The sequence below is a fragment of the Hypanus sabinus genome, chromosome 3, assembly GCF_030144855.1.
Source record: "Hypanus sabinus isolate sHypSab1 chromosome 3, sHypSab1.hap1, whole genome shotgun sequence".
Lineage (NCBI taxonomy): Eukaryota > Metazoa > Chordata > Chondrichthyes > Myliobatiformes > Dasyatidae > Hypanus > Hypanus sabinus.
The window spans coordinates 188,639,497-188,654,419 of NC_082708.1; the positions used below are offsets into that span (position 1 = coordinate 188,639,497).

A 14,923-nucleotide genomic window follows, 5' to 3' on the forward strand; every position below is an offset into this window, starting at 1 on the left:
AGAACATAGAAATCTACAGCACATTATAGGCCATTCAGCCCACAACATTGTGCTGACCAGGTAACTTACTCTAGAAACTGCTTAGAATTACCCCACCATGTAGACCTCAATTTTTCTATTTCCTAGCCCTCTATTTCCAATGGCAGCTCATACCACATTTGCACCACCCTCTGAGTGAAGAAGTTCCAACTCAGGTTCTCCTTAAATTTCACCTTTCACCCTTAAACCATGAACTCTAATTGTAGAGCAAACACGGGGAAATCTGCAGATGCTGGAAATTCAAACAACAACACACACAAAATGCTGGTGGAACACAGCAGGCCAGGCAGCATCTATAGGGAGAAGTACAGTCAATGTTTCAGGCCGACACCCTTCGTCCTGACGAAGGGTCGACAGTACCTCTAATTGTAGTCTCACCTAACCTCAGTGGAAAAAGCCTACTTGAATTTAACCTATCTAAACGCCTCATAATTTTGTACATCTCTTTCAAATTTCCCCTCAATCTCCTGCCTATCAGGGAATTTAGTTTACATGTTATGTATCTGAGGAGTTACAGAGTGAGGGGGAAAAGATTGAAACCTCTATTACCTGCTTCAGTCTCCGCCACTTCGCTCTTCTGTTCTGGAACCAGGTCTTGACCTGTGGAGGAAGAGAAACGAATGAAAGGAGTAAGGATTGGGTTGGAGAACCTCGGCAAACTGCCTCTTTATATTTGTGGGTGTGTAAAGAGCTTTCCTCCGCCCCTCTGCCCTGAGAATACGTGATGAAACCATGGAATGATTGCACAGGAACTATGTTGTAGATGTACAGTACTTGAATGGCTGTGAAGCTGACAAAGATAGATGTCTTACTGAAAACCATAAGATCATCTGACATAAAAGCAGAACTAGGCCATTCAATTCATTAAATCTACTACACCATTCGATAGATCATAAGACCATATGACGTAGAAGCAGAATTAGGCCATTCGGCCCATTGAGTCTGCTTGGCCATTCAATCAAGGCTGATTTATTTTCCTTCTGAACACCTTTCTCCCTCTCCCCATAAACTTTGATGTCCTTACAGACCTATCAACCTCTGCTTTAACTTTACGGCAATCTGCAAAAGTCTTAGGCACGTATTCAGTAGGATGCCTAAGATTTTCCCACAGTAGTGTGTTTGTTAATGTGGAGGAGAGAACGAGTTTGTAAATCTGGCAGTAACAAGGGATGTTGGGAATGATGAGGGTGGAGCACCATGGGACAGGTGGCAGAGAAGGAGCACCAGAGGTGGGGGGGGTGAGGTTGTGGGTACACAGGTGCAGACACACCCATACCTGAGACACCAGGCAAGGTCATTTGATTACAAACCATTGGCTTATTGATTATTACTGAATGTCTCTCCGGTGCTTCCCGCTCCCTCCCCTCTCCCTGCCCCTTCCCACTCTCAGTCCTCAATACAGACCCATATCAGAATCGGGTTTATCATCACTCACATCTGTCATGAAAATTGTTTTATTTTTCTGTCAGCATTTCAGTGCAATACATAAAATTACTAGCTATATACATGTATGTGCCTAAGACAGTTGCACAGTACTGTACCCAATGACTTGGCCTCCACAGCCATCCATGGGCACGAATATCACAGATTCACCGTCCACTGGCTAAAGAAATTTCACCTTATATCTGTTCTAAAGGGATGTCTTTCTATTCTGTGTTTCTATGTATCTACTGTGAACACCTGCAAGAAAATGAATCTCAGAGGTATATATAATTGCATACAATATATGTACTTAGTTATGTAGTTAGTGTACTTAATAACTTAGTTACTTTGAACCTTGCAGTGGGAATTTTGTGATGACCATAGCCATAGAGAGATACAGCAGTGTTTCTATGAAACACTAATGGAATTCAGCAGGTCAGGCAGCACCTATGGACAGAAATAGGCAACCAACATTTCGGGTTGAGATCTTTCATTTGGACATGTTCCTCCACAGTCCAGCTGAGGGGCCCTGACCCGAAACGTTGTCTGCCCATTCCCTCCAGAGACGTTGTCTGGCCCACTGAGTTCCCTCCAGCATTGTGAGTGTGGTTCGGGAAATGGAGGGTTTGCTCCATGAGAGTGGAGGGATAAGGGTCAAAAGCAGGCAAAATTGACAAGCTTAGAGGGACATCATATGGAGCCATAGAACCATAGAGCAAAACAGCATAGACACAAGCCCAAAGCCCGATTAGTTCATGCCAACCTTGGTGCCCACCAAGGTCAAGAACAGAGACCATGAGGAAATACTATTACCTGCAGGTTCCCCTTCAAATCTTCAACAAATCAGCTCACCACCACACCCCTAACCTTCTCAGAGGCAACTTAGAATTTAAGAAGCATTTGGATAGATACACGAACAGGCAGGGAATGAGGGGAGGTGGATCATGTCCAGGCAGATTTGAAGTTTAGAGACACAAGAGACTGGAGATGTGAAATCTACAGCAACAGACAAACCGCATTACAGGAACCCAGTGGTGAAGGGAAATGGATAGTCAATGCCTCGGATCAAGACTGCTCATCTGGATTGTCCATGGGTAATCACAGCATGGATAAAGGCCCTTCGGTCCAACCAGTCCATGCTGACCATTGTGTAATTGTCACCATATTTGTAATGCCAACATAGCATGCCCACAACTTACTGACCCTCTTTGGAATTTGGGAGGAAACCAGAGCACCCAGAGGAAACCCAAGCAGCAACAGGGAGAACGCAGAAACACAAACTCCCTACAGACAGCAGCAGGAATAAAACCTGGGTTGTTGGCATTGTGCTAAATGATAGGCTGCTATGTCACGCAACACATCCTAATTCTTTTCTCAAACATGTGTGGTGTCTCCAGACCATCTCTGAGGATTGAGGCTATTGCCTCCCATCTCCCCCCTTACTCACCTGCCTCTCACTCAACTGTAGGACTCTAGCCAACTGCTTCCTCTCGGGGGGTGAGAGGTACTTCTGGTTCTCGAACTTCTTCTCCAACTCGAGAGTTTGATCGTTGGAAAATCTCACCTGGCCTCCTTTCCTTTTGTACAAGGTGCGCGTTGCAAATGGATTCCAGTAAAACTGCTTGCCTGTGGGAATTGGACAAGGTGCCAGGTAAGATTATGAATCCAATCACTGGAGGAGATAGTTGGCATAGACTGAAGCCTACAAAGAGAATGGAAGAGACTACAGAAAGTGGTGGATACATGACCACCACTGAGCACATCTACGAGGACTGTTGCCACAAGAAAACATCAAGGACCCCCACCATCCAAGTCATGCTCTCTTCTCGCTGCTGCCACCCAAAAGGAGATATAGCAGCCTCAGTACCCATACCACCAAGTTCAGGAACAGCTATTAGAGTCATAGAAAAGTACAGAACAGAAACAGGCCACTTAGTCTGTGCTGACCCATTTAAGCTGCCTACTCCCATCAATCTGCACTGGGACAATAGGCCTCCATACCCCTATCATCCATGTACCTATCCAAACTTCTCTTAAACTTTGAAATCGAGCTTGCATGTATCACTTGCACTGGCAGCTCATTCCTCACTCTCGCGACCTGCTGAGTGAAGAAGATTCCTTTCATGTTTCCCTTAAACTTTTCACCTTTCACCCTTAACCCATGACCTCTAGTTGTAGTCCCACCCAACCTCAGTGGACTACAGTTATAAACCTACTGATTCACACAGCTGTCTTGGCATACCTCTTCTGACCCTGTCTCCTGTAAAGATACTATTCCCTCTCCTCAGTTTCTTCGTCTCCACCACATCTGTTCCCAGGATGAGGCTTTCCTTTCCAGGATATCAGGGTTGTCCTCTTTCTTCAAAGAATGGGGTTTCCCTTCCTCTACCATTGATGTTGCCCTTACCCGCATCTCCTCCATGTCCTGGACATCCATGCTCATCCCATCTTTCAATCACCTTAACATGGATAGAGTTCCTCGTGTCCTTCCTACTATTCAGCGCCCCTCCACACTCAACGGATTATTCCCACAGCTCCCGCCATCTTCAGTGGGATCCTACCACCAAACACATCTTTACCTCCCCCACTCTCCGCTTTCCACAGGGATTACTCCCTCTATGATTTGCTTTTCCAATCGTCCTCGTTGCACATTCCCCTGCAAGCAACAGGAATGCTACACCTGCCCATTTACCTCCTCCCTTACTTCCACTCAGGGTCCCAAATTGCCATTCCAGGTGAGGCAACACTTCACCTGTAAATCAGCTGGAGTCGTCTGTTGTGTCTGTTGCTCCCAATGGGACCTCCCTCCTCTGAGACCTGACATAAGTTGGTCGAGTACCGCTGCTCCATCTGCCAAAAGCAGAATTTCCTGGTGGCCACCATTTTAATTCCTATCCCTTATTCAATATTCCTATACCACGGAGAGCATTCTAATTGGCTAAATCACCATCTGGGATGTGGGGAACCACTGCACAGGATCAAAGTAAGCTGCAGAATTGCAAACTTCGTCAGCTACATCATGGGCATCAGCCTTCGTAGTAACCAGGACATCTTCAAGGAGCAGCTCCTCAAAAAAGCGAAATCCATCATTAAGGACCCCCATCACCCAGAACATGACCTCTTCTCATTGTTAACATCAGAATGGGCATTGAGCCCATGAACATTACAGGATCAGAATCCGAATCAGGTTTATTATCACCAGCATGCATCGTGAAATTTGTTAACTTAGCAGCAACAGTTCAATGAAGAAGAAGAAAAAAATTAATTAATAATAACAAATAAGTAAATCAATTACAGTATATGGATATTGAATAGATTTAAAAAATGCAAAAACAGAAATACTGTATATTAAAAAAGTGAGGTAGTGTCCAAGGATTCAATGTCCATTTAGGAATCGGATGGCAGAGGGGAAGAAGCTGTTCCTGAATCGCTGTGTGTGTGCCTTCAGGCTTCTGTACTTCCTACCTGATGGAAACAGTGAGAAAAGGGCACGCCCTGGGTGCTGGAGGTCCTTAATAATGAATGCTGCCTTTCTGAGACACCGCTCCCTGAAGATGTCTTGAGTACTTTGTAGGCTAGTACCCAAGATAAAGCTGACTATATTTACAACCCTCTGCAGCTTCTTTCGGTCCTGTGCAGTAGACCCTCTATACCAGACAGTGATGCAGTCTGTCAGAATGCTCTCCACGGTACAACTATAGAAGTTTTTGAATGTACTTAACTCGCAACTTCTTTTAAATATTTACTTTTGCACTACATAGTTTAATTTAACTATTATACACACACACACTTAATGTAATTCAGTTTTCCTCTATTATTATGTATTGCATTGTACTGCTACTGCAAAGACAACAAATTTCACAATATATGCCAGTGATAGCCAGGGCATTAAAGAGTATGGGGTGAAAGCAGGGGAGTGGGGATGGCCGGAAGAATCAGATCAGCCCCATGAATGAATGGCGGAGAAGACTCGATGGGCTGAAAGGTCTACTTCTGCTCCTATATCTTACGGCAGGGGTCACCAACCTTCTTTGCACTGTGGACTGGTTTAATATTGACAATATTCTTGCGGACCGGCTGATGGGGGTGGTGGTTGGTGTTAATCACGGCCGGAATACAGCGATATTCGAACGGGGTTCCTTATGTTCAGTCTATTCCGCAATTTAGTTTTCGTGGCTCTCAGCGCTTGCTTCTGTCCCATTTGCTCACATTTCTTTTTGCTGAAAAAACTCAATGGGTTTGTCTTTAAGCGCAGGGTGCCTGGACTCAAGGTACCGAAGCAGCTTTGAGGGCTTCATTGCCTCAGGAGACAGCTTCTAGGCCCGAACTCCAGCTTCTCGCCTGCCCGCCGCCAGACACCTTGGCAGGTGTGGCTGGTCGCGGGTGGGGTGAAAGGACAAGGTCGGGGCCAGAGGTCCCCGTGCCGAGGCCACGGCCGTCGCAGTCGGGAGAGACCGACCAACCGAGTGAAGAGTGCGACAGGACGGCCGCCCCCCTTGTAGGATCTATTGGCCAACAAAAGTTTGGCTCGAGGGATGACTTTCAGTAAATCACAGGGTACTTACGAAACCCTGAGCCCGAATTAGGTCGCCTGCGAATATTCGCAGGATATTCGGTGTGCTAAACAGGTTTAGAGGCGGCGCCCACCTGTCTGCGCTCCAGGCCAGTAGGAATGGCACTTCCCGCCGGCCGTGCGAGGCCAACCGGTGATCCCTGGCGCGAGGGTGTCACTGCGTTTAGGCGACTGATGACCTCGCGTGGGTTCAAGTTCAACAGTGGGTGTAACAGGGAATGAGGAACAGTGCAGCTGACTCATATCATTTCATATTGCCAAATCATAACGTTTCCTCGCGGCCCAGTGGCATATGTTTTGCAGCCCGGTACCAGTCCGTGGCCCAGTGGTTGGGGACCACTGTCTTATGGTCTTATGGCGTTATGATATCAAACCTGATTTTGATTCTGATTCAATCCCATTCTGTCACCTATTGTCTATTGTCTATCTCATACGCCAAGATGAGGCCACTCTCACGGTGGAGGAGCAACACCTCGTATCCATCTGAGTAGCCTCCAATCGGTGGAATGAACATCAATTTCTTCTTCTCTCCTTCTCCCCTCTTTCTCTTTTCTTCTACCACCCCCCACTCTGGCCACTCTTTCCTCTGGGATTATATCATAAATTCTGGGTTCTGTATACTAACACACACAAAATGCTGGAGGAACTCAGCAGGTCAGGCAGCGTCAATGAAGGAAAATAATCAGTTCTGATGTTCTGTTGAAGAGTCTTGGCCTGAAAGGCTGACTATTTATCCCCTATCATTGATGCTGCCTGACATGCTGAGTTCCTCCAGTATTTTGTATGTGTTGCCCTGGAATTTCAGCATCTGCCAAATTTTGTGTTTGATGTTGTCCTCTTCCTTACATGTTTCCGTGGTCAGCAGACCTGGAAATCCTGATCTTGAGAACATCCTTCCTGCATCTCATCTATCCTGTCCCATGAGCATGTTGTAGGTTACAATGTGATCCTCCATCATATTCTACTGAGCTATACTCAGCAGCCACTTTATTAGACACCTCCTGTACCTAAAAAAGTGGCCACTGAGTGATTGTTCATGGTCTTAAGCCATAAGACCGTAAGGTATAGGAGAAGAATTAGGCGATTGGGCCCATCAAGTCTGCTTTTCCATTTCATCATGGCTGATCCAATTTTCCTCTCAGCCCCAATATCCTGCCTTCTCCTCGTACCCCTTCATGCTCTGACCAATCAAGAATCTATCAACCTCTGCCTTAAATACACATAAAGACTTGGACTCCATAACTTCCTGTGGCAAAGTATTCCACTCTTCTGCTGCTCTAGCCCATCCACTACAAAGTTCAGAGATGCTCTTCTGCACTCCGGTTTATAACACGTGGCTATTTGAGCTACTGTCACTTTCTTGTCAGTCTGGCCGTTCTCCTCTGGCCTCTCTCATTAACAAGGTGCTGCTCACTGGATGCTTTTTTGTTATTTGCACCATTCTCTAATCTCTAGAGAATGCTCTGCATGAAAATGCCAGGAGATCGGCAGTTTCTGAGATATTCAAGTCAACTCATCTGGCACCAGCAATGATTCCATGGTCAAAGTCACTTAGATCACATCCCGTTCTGATGCTTAATCTGAACAACAACTGAACCTCTTAAGAGTGTGGATCAGTACGTGGACATATGGCATTGTGACCATTACAGAGACTTGGATGTCTCAGGGGCAGGAATGGCTGCTGAGTGGGCCGAGCTTTAGATGTTTCGAAAAGGACAGGAAGGGAGGGAGGCAAAAGAGGTGGGGAAGTAGCATTGTTAATCAGGGTTAGTGTCACGGATGCAGAAAAGGAGGAAGTCACGGAGGGATTGCCTACGGAGTCAGTGTGGGTGGAAATCAGAAACAGGAAGGGGGCAATAACTCTTCTGGGTGTTTTTATAGAACCCCCCCCAATAGTAACAGGATATTGAGGAGCAGATAGGGAGGCAGATTCTGGAATGGTGAGTAATAATAGGGTTGTTGTGATGGAAGATTTTAACTTTCCTAATATTGACTGGCATCTCCTTAGCGCAAAAGGTTTAGATGGGGTGGAGTTTGTTGGGAGTGTTCAGGAAGGTTTCCTGACACAATATGCAGATAAGCCAACCAGAGGAGAGGCTGTACTTGATCTGGTATTGGGAAATGAACCTGGTCAGGTGTCAGATCTCTCGGTGGGAGAGCATTTTGGAGGTAGTGACCACAACTCTATCCCTTTTACCATAGGCTAGAGAGGGATAGGAGCAGACAATTTGGGAAAACATTTAATTGGGGTAGGGGGAAATATGATGCTATTAGGCAGGAACTTGGGAGCAGACGTTCTCAGGGAAGTGCACGGCAGAAATGTAGCAAATGTTAAGGGAACAAGTGTGATAGTGGAAACGTGCATGGAGTTGGAGGAGGTCATTAATGAATACTTTGTTTCAGTATTCACCAAGGGAAAGGACCTTGGCAATTGTTCCCTTGTTCAAGGAAGTGGGTAGAGATAACCCAGGAAATTATAGACAGAGTGTCTTACTTCAGTGGTGGGCAAGTCATTGGAGAAGATCCTGACAGGCAAGATTTATGAGCATTTGGAGAGACATAATCTGATTAGGGATTGTCAGCATGACTTTGTCAAGGGCAAGTCGTGCCTTACAAGCCTGATTGAATTCTTTGAGGATGTAACAAAACACATTGATGAAGGTAGAGCAGTGGATGTAGTGTTTATGGATTTCAGTAAGGTATTTGGTAAGGTTCGCCAATAAAGGGTCATTCAGAAAGTAATAAGGCATAGGATCCAAGGAGACTTTCCTTTGTGGATCCAGAAAAGGCTTGCCCACAGAAGGCAAAGGGTAGTTGTAGATGAGTCATATTCTGCATGGAGGACGATGACCAGTGGTGTGCCTCAGAGATCTGTTATGGGACACCTGCTGTTTGTGATTTTTATAAATGACCTGGATGAGAAAGTAGAAGGGTGGGTTCTTAAGTTTGCTGGTGACAGAAAGTTGGGGATAGGCTGGAGGGTTGTTAGAAGTTACAAAGGGACATCGATAGGATACAGAACTGGGCTGAGAAGTAGCAAATGGGCTTCAACCAGGGCTTCAACATCATTTCAGTAGGTCAAATTTGAAGACAGAATATAATATTAATGGTAAGACTCTTGGCAGTGTGGAGGAACAGAGGGATCTTGGGGTCTGAGTCCATAGGACACTCAAAGCTTCTGCACAGGTAGACAGCATTGTTAAGAAGGCTTATGTTGTGATGGCATTCATCAACCATGGGATTGAGTTCAAGAGCCATGAGGTAATGTTGAAGCTATATAAGACCTTAGTTAAACCGCACTTGGAGTACTGTGTTCATTTATGGTCACCTCACTACAGGAAGGATGCGGATAGAGAGAGATTTACAAGGACGTTGCCTGAATCGGAGAGCATGCCTTATGAGAATAGATGAGTGAACTCGGCCTTTTCTCCTTGGAGTGATGGAGGATGAGAGGTGACCTGATAGAGGTGTACAGTATAAGATGATGAGATGCATTGATTGTGTGGATAGCCAGAGGCTTTTTGCCACGGCTAAAGTAGCTAACATGAAGGGGCATAGGTTTAAGGTACTTGGAAGTAGGTACAATGGGGATATCAGAGGTAAGTTTTTCATATACAGAGAGTGGTGGGTGCATGGAATGTACCGCCACCAACGGTGGTAGAGGCGGATACAATAGGGTCTTTTAAGAGATCCTTAGATGGGTGCATGGAGCTTAGAAAATTCTAGGTAGTTTTTAGAGTACTGTAGGTTACATGGTCGACACAACATTGTGGGCCAAAGGGCTCATAATGTGCTGTAGACTTATATGTTCTAGGTTCTATACTCAAACCACCCTGTCTGGCACCAACAAGCATTCCACGGTCAGTCACATAGATCACATTCTTCCCCATTCTGATATTTGGTCTGAACAACAACTGAACTTCTTGACCATGTCTGCATGCTTTTATGCATTGAGCTGCTGCCACATGATTACACATTAGATATCGAGCAGGTGTACAGGTGTAACAAAGTGGCCACGGAACATACGTTCTCTGTCTATTCCTCTGAACTCCAATGAATATGAGCTGAATTAACCCAATCTCTCTTTGGATGTTAATCTTCTTGACCCAGGAATCAGTATATCCTTCACTGAGCTCCCCCAAGAACATCCTTCTTCACATTAGGAGACCAGAACTGTACAGAGTCGTGCTGGTGGGTGGGGGGGGGAGTAGGAATTATGATGTACTGGGCAGGATCTTGGTAACATTAATTGGGAACAGATGTACTCAGGGAAATACACAATGGAAATGTGGAGGTAGTTTGGGGTGCAACTTGCATGGGCTTCTGGATAGGTTTGTACCATTGAGGTAAGGAAAGGATGATAGGGTGAAGGAACCGAGGTTGACAAGAGATATGGAATATCTATTCAATAGGAAGAAAGAATCTTACTTAAGGTTTAGAAAACAAGGATATGACAGGGCTCTAGGGAGTGATAAGGTAGCAGGAAAGAGCTTAAGAATGGAGTTAGCAGAACTAGAAAAAGGATGAGAAGGTGAGGTAAAGAAAATCTGAAGGTGTTCTATTCATATGTGAAGAACAGAAGGATGACTAGTGAGAGAAGAGAAAACCTGCGCCTGGTGTCAGAGGAGGTAAGAGGTGTCCTTAATGAATAATTTGCTTTAGTATTCACAAATGAGAGGGATCTTGACATTCGTGAGGACAATATAAAATATGCCAGAACATGCTAACATTCAGAAAGAGGATGTGCTGGAACTTTGAAAAACATTAAGCTAGATAAGTCAATAAACATTACAGATTCTGCAAATGCTGGAAATCCAGAGTAACACACATGAAATGCTGGAGGAACTCGGTAGGTCAGGCAGTGGCAATGAAAGGGAATAAACAGGCAATGTTTTGGGCTCAGACCCTTCAGGACTGACAAGTCCCCAGGCCCAGACAGGATATATTCCAAGTTACTACAGGATGCCCTTGGTGATGATCTTCAAAGTTCGAGGCAAGTTTACTATCATAGTATGTATCTGTCACCACATACAACCCTAAGATTCATTTTCATAGTAGACACAATAGAATTGATGAAAAATTGCACACAACGACTGACAAAGAACTGTTGTGTAAAAGGAGACAAACTGTGCAAATACAAAAAGTAAATGTCGTTGCGGAAGAAGAACTAACACTCAGACACGGAGGGAGATCACTTCATAACGCCTTTATTGTAGCATGGAGAGTCTATCCTCCTAACAGCGGAGTTCCGAGACTCTGTCTGACAACGGGTCACGCTCTTATTTATATCCCAGGCACACAGGAGAAAAACACATAAATCAGAAGGAGGATCTTCAATGGCCTTTCTGCTGAGCAGCAAAGTTGCAGGATATGCCCCAAGCAGTTACACCTTTACTTCAGTGTTAATTTCTCAAAATAGCATATCAGACAGGCTAGAAGAGTATATCAGACATATGATGACTTTGAACAACACATACAAACATAGTTATTTTAATCTGCCTGACTGAAAGGCACATTCTCAGCCACACAGAGTGCATTAGTCGCAGTAGACTTTGATTTTACATTTAAAGACCATTAACCCTTCCTTGCTCAATTCAGTGTCAGCTCTGGATAGTTTCTTCCACAGTTAATAATAATATTAATAATAACCTTGATCCAAAATCTATCTGGAAAATTTACAAAGAAAAATAAGAACTGAAATGACAAATTTCACAAAACATTATGTTCACTCAAATGTGCTTAGATTAACACAACCTAGGACAGAAGGAGGAAGAGGAACAGCAGACATTAAAATCAACACAGCACAACACAAAACTTCTAAGGATATATTTTCACCAACAAAATCAGGATTTAGCACTCCAGGCAAGCATATGCAATTCTGATAAGAAGTACACACCACTAAACTTAAATGAGAACACACCCCAGAAAAGTTAAGAAATTATCACTATTGAAGAAAAAGTTAACCAATCGAAAAGTATGACCCTCCGTGGAAGACATCCCCATGATCTGAGCAGGCTGGATGTTGACAAGGAAGCGTCGAATGCCTGGCTCAGAGTTGGAGATCTCTTCCTAGAAACGGAGGGGTACCTTGGGGCACTGCAGAACCAGGTGGTTAACACAAAATATTATCAAAAATACATAATAAAAGACCAACAAATTCAAGATGATAAATGTAGAAAATGACCGGATTTCTTCCTCTCAAGATGGCGCCAGTGTGCAATGCTCTTGGTCAACGTCATCCAGATAGCCCACAAAAATATCTAGTCTATTTCTTTTGTGTCTGGTTTGCATCTTAAATGTGTTTCTGGGACAGTTAGATCCTGTGATTTACAGTTTGGAGATCAATTGACTGATCCAATGCCTTGCTGTCTCTGAGAAGATTCCGGGAAGCGCGCACATACTCAGGTGGCCTCGATGCAAAGAAGCTTCAAGATGAGGAACGGGCCAATGTTCAGCTCCTTTTCACCAATTAAAGCATCCATTAATCACTGATTGAAGTGTTGAGGGAGATTGAGACATTGTCACGAATGCTGAAGGCCGGAGAGAGTTCAGCACTGCCTGCCTATCACTGTGAGGATGGCTGTGGCTGGCGGGTAGGCCTCTGCCTTGTGTGGTGTCCCTCTCCTTTGATGAATCTCACTGATGTCGGAGGATGGCATTGTGGTTCTGTTTTTATAGACTGGACTATTGCCTTTATGGACTGTGGATTTTTTTCAGACGTGATTTTTATATTCTGTGTTTTTGCCCATTTCTTTAAGTTATTTTGGTGCTGGGGGGGTTGGGGTTGTTCCGTTTTGTATGGGAAAGGGAGTTTGAGGGTTGATGATTGGGGTGCTGTTCTTTTTTGTGTGGGGGCTGGGTTTGATGATTCCCTCTGAACTACTTTCATGTTCTTTCTTTGTTTCGTGGCTATCTGGAGAAGATGAATCTCAGAGTGGTATGAAGGTACATACTTCGATAATAAATGAACCTTTTAACATTTTGAACGTTCGCCAAGAGAAACCAGAAGCAATCCAACAGTTTACAGGATCCTGTAGCGGTTTATCTCTATCTGATTACTACATAGACACAATCCCAGGCTGTGTAGGTCATTGTCATTAACGATGCATTTCATCATATGTTTTGGTTGCATGGGACAAATAAAGATCTTCTTTCTCTCTTTAAATACTGGATGAGGCAGGCACGTTAGCAACATTTAAAAACCAACCAGAGAAGTCCGTGGGTGGGTGATGTTTAGAGCACTCTGGGCCAAACGCAGGCTGATGAATCTGACTAGCTGAACAGCACAGTCAGCATGGATGAGCTGGTTGGAACGGGGCCTCTTTCCATGACGTGTACCTCAGTCTGACTCACAACCAGTTATCTAGATGATAATTCGAATGACTTGCATCTGATCTATGCTGCAAATTGAAAACAACTTATTGACTGTGAAATCATTACAGTGTGAAAAACACACTGTATTTTCTTCCTTTTCTCTAGTTCAGCCACAGTGCAAATCCTGGCTGTAGTATCAGCAGACTACCAGCACCATGAATCATGCAACAAGCTGGTGCACACAACTCTCCGAGTCTGTTCCTCTTCAACTAACCTCTGGCATCACATGATCTGCTGAAAAGCTATCACCTCACATTGAAGATGAGCTCACAGCCTGCTATGGAAACACCAATGCCCAAGGACAGAAGAGCCTACAGAAAGTGTTGGATACGGCCCAGTCCATCACAGGAAAAGCCCTCCCCACCATTGAGCATTTCTACAAGGGGAGACATCACAAGAAAGCAGCACCTTCCTCAAGGACCCTCACCATCCAACCCCTGCTCTCTTTATGTATTTAGTGAGCTATTGCGTGGAGTAGGCCCTTCCGACTTTTACAGCCACATCGCCAAGCAACCCCCAATGTAACCCCAGCCTGATTGACAATGACCAAATATCCTGCTAACCAGCATGCCTTTGGACTGCAGGAGGAAACCAGAGCACCCGGGGGAAACCCGCTGCCGTCATTGGCAGAAAGGGCACAGGAGCCTCAGAACGCACACCACCAGGTTCAGAAGCAGTTATTACCCTTCAACCATCAGGCTCATAAACCAGTGTGGAGAACTTCCCTCACCTCAACTCTGAACTGATTCTGCAATCGATGGGCTCACTTTCAAAGGCTCACATTCTCAGCATTATTTATTACGCATTCGATATTAATTTGCACAGTGTGTCGTCTTTTGGTTGTTGTTGTTTCTCAGTCTCCGTGGGTACGTTTTCAGTGACTTTATTCTATTTCTTTGTTCTACTGTGAATGCCCGCAAGAAAATGAATCTCTAAAACTAAATTTGTTATCAAAGTACATATATGTCACCATATACAACACTGAGATTTGTTTTCCTGTGGGAATTCACGCTACACAGTAAATCCAAGAAACACAATAGAATCAATGAAAGACCCCACCCAACAGGATGGACAAACAACCAACGTGCAAAACACAACAAACTGTGAAAATCCAAAAGAAAGAAAAAACTAAATAATAGTAATAATAAATAAAGAAGCAATAAATATGGAGAACATGAAATGAAGAGTCCTTGTAAGTTAGTCCATAGGTTGTGGGAACAGTTCAGTGATGGGGTGAGTGAAGTTAAGTGACGTTATCCCCTTTGGTTCAAGAGCCTGTTGGTTGAGGGATCATTTCATATATTGAATATTGAAAGAGCTAGTTAGAGTGGATGTAGAGAGGATGTTTCCTACCTTTGGCGAGACAAACCAGAGGACACAGCCTCAGAATAGAGGCTGGCCCATTTAACAGAGATGAGGAGGGATTTCTTCAGCCAGACAGCGGTGAATCTGTGGAATTTATTGCCACTGATAACCATAAGACCATAAGGCATAGGAGCAGAATTAGGCCATCTG

At 44.5% G+C, this 14,923-nt stretch overlaps 1 protein-coding gene across 1 annotated transcript in view; it reads right to left on the reverse strand.

The window, feature by feature from the left end:
* Positions 1 to 14,923, reverse strand: part of LOC132391973 (hematopoietically-expressed homeobox protein hhex-like) — a 39,398-nt gene that overhangs the window by 15,906 nt on the left and 8,569 nt on the right. Inside the window, exons 2-3 of the mRNA XM_059965832.1 lie at positions 2,909 to 3,087; positions 589 to 639 (exon numbers count right to left, since the gene is read on the reverse strand). Coding sequence (XP_059821815.1) covers positions 589 to 639; positions 2,909 to 3,087 — 230 coding nt within the window. The remainder of the gene's footprint in view (positions 1 to 588; positions 640 to 2,908; positions 3,088 to 14,923) is intronic.